At 39.2% G+C, this 8,567-nt stretch overlaps 1 protein-coding gene across 4 annotated transcripts in view; it reads left to right on the forward strand.

Annotated features, from left to right (window-relative positions):
• Nucleotides 1-6,595, forward strand: part of PTGFR (prostaglandin F receptor) — a 205,740-nt gene extending 199,145 nt beyond the window's left edge. For all 4 annotated transcript variants that reach the window (XM_014580179.3, XM_006136305.4, XM_006136303.4 and 1 more), the window contains one exon: nt 3,363-6,595. In XM_014580179.3, the coding sequence (XP_014435665.1) occupies nt 3,363-3,668 (306 nt within the window). In that variant the 3' untranslated portion in view covers nt 3,669-6,595. The remainder of the gene's footprint in view (nt 1-3,362) is intronic.
• Nucleotides 6,596-8,567: the final 1,972 nt, after the last annotated feature.

Here is an 8,567-nt window from a genome sequence, read left to right on the forward strand (position 1 = left end):
TAATGGAGAAAGATGCTGGAAAGATGCTATTTTTTTCCAATCCTCAAGCTTCAGTATGGGTAAGTGGCCCAGGATAATGGATTTGATCAAAAAAGAAAGAGATCTCCATTGGGTTTGGTGGCTGGTTTCCTGGAGAGGGAGGAAGCAACCAATCTGAAGTAGTGAATTATTGGAACGTTACATTTATCTTTAAGGAATCTGTTTCTGCTTATGATAACCCCACAGATCATCATGAACTCTCCATGTAATGGACATAATGCTTAGTGATTAGCAAATCAAGTTCTCTTCCTAATACCGAAAAGATAAAGTTACAATATGGTTGGAAATGCAATTGTTTTAGGACTAAATTCTGCTACTTTTTCTTGAGCTTCCTTTTTGCTGGAGACTACTTTTATGGAACTGCTTGCATGAGTGAGTGCTGTATGAGTGTGAGGCTTGCAGGACTGAGCTTCTAATAAATAAAATGAAAAGCCCTCATGAGACTAGATCACAAGTGCAGAAGCCACAAGAGCCATCAAGTTTCAGGGGACTGTTGATGTCAGAGAAGAATGCGCTCAATGATTGAAGAATGAAAAGCAGGTTCAGTAAATTTGACTTAAAGCTGTTTATACTGGCATGGCACTCAGACATTCCTCACTTTTACACCAGTTCCCAGCTATCTTCCTGCCAAACTTACCAGGCTTTTTTTTCAGACCGTTTCTATGGGTCCTCCCAGTTCTTTCACATGCTCATATGGAAACATTCGTACAAATAGTTGCAGTCATAGTTCATGTTCTTTCTCTGTTGCGTCCTTCAACTTGTAGTCAGATGCATCGCTCTTCCTCTTTGCTACATTAAATTCAGGAGCTAGGAATACAAAGGATTATTTTTAAATTCTTCAACAATAGTTTTCTTTCTTTTCTCACTCTTTTTTTTTCTTTTTTAAATGTTCTTTGTTTGTGCAAATACCAGACAAGTCCTTGAACAGATTGATCCATCCTTACAACACCTAATAGATCAATGTAGTCACAGCATCTCTTAAAAAGTATCTTGTTTCCTAATTAGAGTACTTTGTCTAACTCCTTTTATGGGCTTTGGAATGGACACTAAATAGTGCTGCATCCTTTTTGAGTCTGATAGAATTTGGACTTTGTAGTCCTAATAAAAATGTCTCCTGCTTTTAATGTTGTTTCTATAAAGAGACAATTTAATATTCCCCAGCAGATAATGGGCTTTATTCACTTGGCTAGAGGAATCCAGCCAGGCTGCAAGTCCGTGGTGGCAAAAAGCCTACCTAGAGAGGCAGGCATTTCAGTGATACAAGACACTATCAGCCTTTGCTTATTTGAGAGTGGGGTTTTAAAGAAGTGGTTTTCAAACTTAGGGTCATGATTGTGGAATCTCAGCAGTGTTGTCTTCAAGTCGTCATTGTCAAGTCCAAGTCAAGTCTCAAGTCACCACAGTTCAAGTCTCAAGTCGAGTCTCAAGTCTTAATTTAAAAAATGTCAAGTCATGTTTGTACAAGCCATCAATATCGGCATTTTCGGACAATTTTTTCACCAAGTCGATTTAACAAAATTAGCAAGTCTCAAGTCGAGTCTCAAGTCACAAACAATGAGCCCGAGTCGAGTCTCAAGTCGAGTCACCTAGGTGACTTAAGTTGGACTCAAGTTCAAGTTGTGGGACTCGAGTCAACTCTGAATGTCAGGCACTGGGTCTCGTTGCTATAGGGTGATCAGGTGACCAGAGTGGGTGCTAAGGCAGGCTACCTGCCTATCCTAGCACCACAGACTGCACTATGCCCCCAGAATGGCCAGCAACACGCCCAGTTCCTAAGTGGGGGTGGAGGGAAAGATGCTCAGAGCTTTGTGCACTGCCCCTGCATCCATTGGCTGGGAAGCTGCTACTGGCTGCTCCTGGGGTACAGCATGGCCTGCGGTGCAGGAGAGGCTGGAAACCTGCCTTAGGAACCCTGCTATACTGTTGACCATGAGCTGCTCAAGGTAAGCTCTTCCTGCTCAGCCCTGCCCCCTGTATTCCAAAGCCGGAGCCCCCTCCTATGCCCCAAAGCTCTCATTCTCAGCCCCACCTCAGAGCCTACAGTCTAGTCAAATTATGTTGGGTCGTGGGCATCAGCAATTTTCTTCATCTGGATCATGAGAAAAAAAGTTTGAAAACCACTGTTAAAGCAACCCACAGCAGCCTAGAAAGTGGGTGAGGCCAGCCATAAAGAGGGCCTGGTCTCAGTGCCTTTGAGATTTATTGAATGTATGGGTTTCCCTGGTCTGAAATGGTCCGGTTGAACTGCATCTGGAAATGAAAGCTGTTTTCTTTTGAGGGAACTATAAGGTCAGGCATTAGCAGTAATGCTGGAATACAGGTGTAATTGCCTCCCAGTGCTTCTGAGGATGAATGAAATCCTGCAGGTGTTTTTTAGCAAGAGGGAGTGGATTACTGGCCTAAGCATTAGGTTTGCAATACATAGTGCCCTTTGTATCTGCTGGTCTGAATCTTGGTGGAGGCAAATCAACCCTTTGTCTTTGAGGCAGATAAGTTGCATTCCTTTGCAGACTTAATGTTCATGAAACCTTAGAAAATGAAGTGAGAAGCTAGGTCAATGTGCAAAAATTTTGCAAATGAAAATGGCCATTATCTGTATAAATGAAAATCTACATCTAGACTTCATAGAATATTTAGTAATATTTATCTAGATATCATTGGCCACTCTATCTGTTCCTCTCTATTTTTCAGCTAGCTGCCAGCCAGCTCCCATTCCTGGGGTCGTGGCACCGCAGTAGCTAAACATTAGAACTGTGCAGAGAAAGGTAATTCTGTTTCATAGAGGATTTTGGTATTTTGAAATCTAGTTCCCTTCCAATTAGGAATTAAAACCATAAATTCTGAAATTCTCATCAAAAGGGAATGGTGTTCCAGTGCCTGGACAATTCCTGGGGGGGATAAGTGGAGGCAGGGGAGGTTGCCCCAGAACCTTGAACCGTGGAAACAGAAGTGACTGAGCTGGCAGAAAGCTAACCAGAGTTTTGAACCCTGCCTTAGGTTCGGTTGGAACTTCAGTAAAATTGGGCTGTCTTTGCAAAATGATCTGATTTTGATGAATTAGCAAATTTTGTTGACCAGAACTCTGCAGGAAATTTTCTGACTAGCTTAATTAAACATACATAATATTTATAAAATAATTATGAGTATTTTTCAGGATTGAAATGTACTATTTTTATGCAAAGACTTATTTTGCTATTGAGCGTTCATTGGTGTGAGGATTATCGGATACTGCATTGAGAAGATAATTTGAAATAATCATTGTCATTTATATGCTGTCTTAAAATGGTTTTCTAATTATGTAATTAAAAAATTCCATTTTCCAGGTGACAATGGCCAATATCGGAATAAATGAAAATCGTTCAATGGAAACCTGTGAAACAATACTTTTCGCTCTCCGAATGGCAACATGGAATCAAATATTAGATCCCTGGGTATACATTCTTCTAAGGAAAGCTGTGCTGAAAAACCTCTACAAGATTGCCAGGAGATGCTGTGGAATGCACATCATGAACTTGCATATGTGGGAACTCAGCTCCATCAAGAGTTCTTTAAAGGTTGCAGCAATTTCTGAGTCACCAGTTAGTTCCAAACAAATAAATCAACAGCCACTTAGTTCAACAGGGCAATAAAATTGAACACACTGGGTATGAAGAAATAATGTGGGTGTAATGATCGTACACTGAGAACACCTTTACATTTGTTAGTCTTTGTCATAATATGAGGGTAAATGATTCAGTTCTTGATTCAGACTGTGAGTGGTGTGGTCTGATTGTTTACCAGTTTGATATTGCTATTCCAAGAGTGCCCTAAAAACATATTTGGGTGAAAGAAGTGTTTTTCCATAATGGAGTGTAATCAGACAAGATGGATTTCAGACAGGAGTTAGTTCCACAGCTCTGTGCCTACAACAGCAAAAATACAATCATCCACTCACTACAGAGCACAGTGGTAGAAACTATTAAGCTGGGAGTCATGTGAGTATAGATGGTCACCAGTGCTCGGCTCAAGAAGCATGTGAGGGAGAGGTTGGAGTTTAGTAATAGAGAAGGTAATCATTCGTTATATAATGGCACCTCAACTGAGAGTCTTCATAGATTTTTAAGAACAGAAGGGATTACTGTGATCAACTAGTCTTACTTCCTGCATAACATAGGACTCCTTTGACTTAATTCCAGCTTCAGATCCAATAGATGTGCTTAAATTAGAACATATTTTTTAATAAAACATTTAATCTTGATGTTAAAATTTGCAGTAATAGAGAATCCATCCCAACTTTTGATAAGTTATTCTGATGTCTGAGTGCCACCAGTGTATTATTTCTAGTCTAAATTTGTTCTAGCTTCAATTTCAGACAATGGATCATCTTGTAATTTTGTGTGAGAGATTGAAGAGCCCTTGGTGTGAAATTTCTGCTCCCAGTATAGGTACTTACATACTGTGACCAAGCCACCCCTTCCCTTCTCTTTGATAAGATCCTTCAGTCATTTATTATGAGGTATATTTTCCTATCCTTTAATCATGTAATCAGTGTCGTGACTCTTCTTGGAAATCCTCTTTAGTTTTTCAGCTGACCTCTTGAAGTGTGGCCACCAAACTGGATACAGTATTCTAGTAGTGATGGCACTAATGCCAAAACACAGAGGTAATATAACCTTTCTACTTGATATTCCTCAGTTTTTCTTTTAAAGATCTCATTAGCCATTGAGGACACAATGCAATCTGCTCTGACTTCTCAGTTGTTTTCAGATTAATTGCTTCCCCAGATAGTCCCCCATCCTGTAAGAGTAGCCTATGTTCTTTGTTCTGCAATGTATGATTTTACATTGCCTTGTTAAAATTCCTGTTGTTTGTTATACCAGTTTGTAAAGTGATCCAGATCACTCTGTATCTGTGACCTCTCCTCTTCATTATTTATCACACTTCCAGTCTTTGTGTCATCTGCAAATCATTATCAGTAATGATTTTATGTTTTCTTCCATTGATAAAAATGTTAAGTAGCATAGGGTCAAAAATGGATTGTGGAGGGACCCAGCTAGAATCAAACTCTCTCAATTATTGTTTCCTGTTTACAATTACGTTTTCAGACCTGGCAGGCACTTTTTAACCCATGTGGGTTTATTACTAGTCTCTCTATACCACACTTAAGCTCAGCATGTAGTTTCTTAGAACAGATGAAAATTATGAGCCCAATCCTGTAACATTTACTCGTCTGAGTATTCCCACTGAGTTACTAGCAAACACATTTCAACCTAAACCCATGTGAGTTTGTATAAAGAATAGAATTGGTCAAAAAACTTAACACATTTTGAAAGGTGTTACAAGTATATCTGCAACACCATATATACAGTATATCTGTTTTGTATGCAGAGGCCCATGCTTGTGCATGCAAATAAGAATTTGTATGAAGAAAATGGGCACCTATGTGAGCAAATGTTGGAGTGGTTTGGAGTACAGTCTATTTTTATAGGTGTATCTATGCCTTCCTTTGCAAACTTATGATCAAAGACTGAAGTGCTAAATGTCTTCAGTGAGAGTTGAGTACTTCAGTATGTATGTGAAGGCTGCCAGAACCTTGCAAAAGGGCCTTTCACAACTAATTTTACCGTCCCATTTTTATATAACGCTTTTTTTGTATTGTTTATCAATCATTTGATATCAAAATACAATGTAACTTTCAGTTCCAGCTGTCTGAAAATCATTTGTTCAATATTGTGGAAAATAAAGTAATCTGTATTCCTATGTCATTTAAGTAATGCTTCTAGCTGCCAATTATTGTGCCAGTTATCGGTTGAGTATTTTGAAAGTCATTGTAATAACACTAGTGACATTCACTTTGTACTCTTAGAGGGATCATCCTCCCCCATTGAAGTCAGTGGTAAAACTCCCCTTGACTTCCATGAGAATAAGATCAGATATGTGGAGACTGAGAATTCACGCAGGAATGTGCAGTCAACCTGTGACATTATTATGTAATAGGAAGGCATTCTTGAAGAGCAAGGGATTGATACAAGTGTCAGCATTGATATTCAGTATTTATTGAGTATGATCCAAAGGAGAAGAATCTACAACTGCAGTTCCCACTGTTCTCCTAGGGTAGATGAAACACATAATAAGAATTGGTTAAGTGTAGTGCAAAACTAATGATCTCCACCAAGTTGACGTTTTTCAACAAAAGACAGGAGACTGTCTTGGATAAGGAGAGGAGGATTACTAACCGATGCACATAATTCATCAAAGACAAAAAAGACACTTAATAAGCAATTATTAGTTCATTGTTGTAACATTGTAACATAACAGATCATGCTTATTCATTTCCTTCTAAAGCAAGAGAAGATTAAGGGAGAACAAACTTTGTTTTTGTAACTGTGTTTGTGTTTAGTACCAAAATGGTGATAGAATAGTGTTTATAAGCAGGAAAGTTTTGCTTTTGTAAGAAAAATTACAGTGTTAACATCACCTACTTCACTTCATATATATCTGTTCCACTTTGGCAAATTTTTGGTCCAGAATCAGTACTGACATCCTCCCCATGTGGTCCCATTGAAATGAATGTAAGTATGATGTAATGCAGAATGTGGCCTCCTTACTGTATATAACCTGTTGTAAATGTGTCTCATAGCATAAATAAGTTCATCCTTTTGAGGTGAGAATTTTGCTTCATGGGCTGTAGAATAATGTTAGACTGAGGTACTTGACCAGTGAATTAAGCATATTTGCATTCCACTCTGTTGTGAATAGATATATCTTGTGTACTTTCATACTGGCTGAATTGTAAAAAAAAAAAAAAAAAAAAAAAAGTTTAACTTTACATGTATATGTGTTTTCATATATTCTGTGTATTGGTATCTATTGAATGCAAATTGTAGAGTCTCATTAAACTTATTAAAACAATGTATTGAGAGTAATGATATTTTACAATGTTGACAGAAAACCTAAAATACTGAAAAATATTTGATTACAGCTTCTAACCATATGCTTTCAGCGGGTTCTTGACAGTCAGTACATTTCAGTTCAGTAGCAGTGTGCTTTGAAGAATTAAGGCTGAATCCTTGTTCACGTTACTTTTCACGAATAACTCCATAGAAGTTAGTAGGGCTGCTGCTGTTAGTAAGTCAGGCAGTATCTAGCTGTGATGCCTCAGTACCTAGCTGTGATGCCTTGCAAGATGCAATCCTGGAGTCAACAGGGTTCAGCATGTTCCTGGATGCACTTAGCTATCACCCCATAAAATAGGGCTTTCTAAGGGGTTAGAAGATCAAAGAATTTCATCTTTTGATGAGACAGGCAGAATAAGTGGGATTTTTATTTAAATACCTTTAAATAAGATTATGCAGACTATAAAACCTAAAATATACTGCAAGCCCAACTGAGATTTTTTTACTTAAATAAATCTTTTGCTGTCATGTTATACCTGATGGACTATGGTTCCTACACTCCATGGTCAGACCCATTTTATTTGAACTACCATCAGAATGTAAAAAATAAAAAAAGAACAAAGCTCTCTGTTCCCACCTCGGTAAGATAGAACTTCCGACTCCCAGTTGTGTGACTGCAGCTGGGAGGAACTGTCCTTTCGTTTGGAACAGAACAGTGTTACTGCACAAGATTGGCCAAGTTTCAAATATTCCAGTCGTAAATACTGGCAAGTGCAAAGTTCTGAACTGGTATGCATGAAGATTCCTCACTCTAAGAGGATGAAAATAAGGGATTGGTGCAAATAAATATTACCAGCAGCATTTCATATTCTTGAGTCTTCAACTACTACTCCTGTAAAGGATAACATGAGGAAAAATGAGATAAAATTGCAATAGGCATTTGCAATAAGAATTTGAATGTATACTTTAGAAGCAAAAACTACAGTAGTAATACATTGATTTGTCAGTTAAAAAATCCTACCTTTTTATGTAAGAAATTTTCAATGATAACAGAGCTATCAAAATATAGTGTGGGTTGGGAGTTGTCTATATGCAGGCTTAGCGCATTAGCAGTGATCAGTGTTATGCAGGTGCATCAAATGAGAAACTATATTGTATCTTCTGAAGCATGGCTAGTTAGTGCTAGCCAGCTTTGTACATCTATGTCTACACAACTAGAGGTATCTCGGAAAAACTCTGCCGCATCTTCGAAGTCCCCAAAGCACTGCTCACGGTCCCCAGAACCGAGGAGAGAGAAAGATCACAGGGGGCGATCTCCAGAGAGAAGCCACCACAAAGAGTGTCCTAAGGAGGGGCACTTGGCTTTGAAGGTGCACCATGAGGCCCTGGGACTGGCAAGGTGCTGGCAGAGCCTGATGCGGAGGGAGAGTTTGGTGCCAGAGGTGGTAATTGAAGAACCCTGGATACCATTGACCCCAGAGACATTTGATGCACTGTGGGAGCTCAATGAGTTGACCTCGTTCCCGTGCACCGAGATCTTGGTACCACGTCAGCAGGTGCACCCTGAGCCCCAGGTTCCAATCCTGGCACAATCTGAGGTGCCCCAAGCAGTGCCAAGCACCCACTTGGGTCCGGCACTGTCAGAGCCAGCAC

This window comes from Pelodiscus sinensis, chromosome 9, assembly GCF_049634645.1.
Source record: "Pelodiscus sinensis isolate JC-2024 chromosome 9, ASM4963464v1, whole genome shotgun sequence".
Lineage (NCBI taxonomy): Eukaryota > Metazoa > Chordata > Testudines > Trionychidae > Pelodiscus > Pelodiscus sinensis.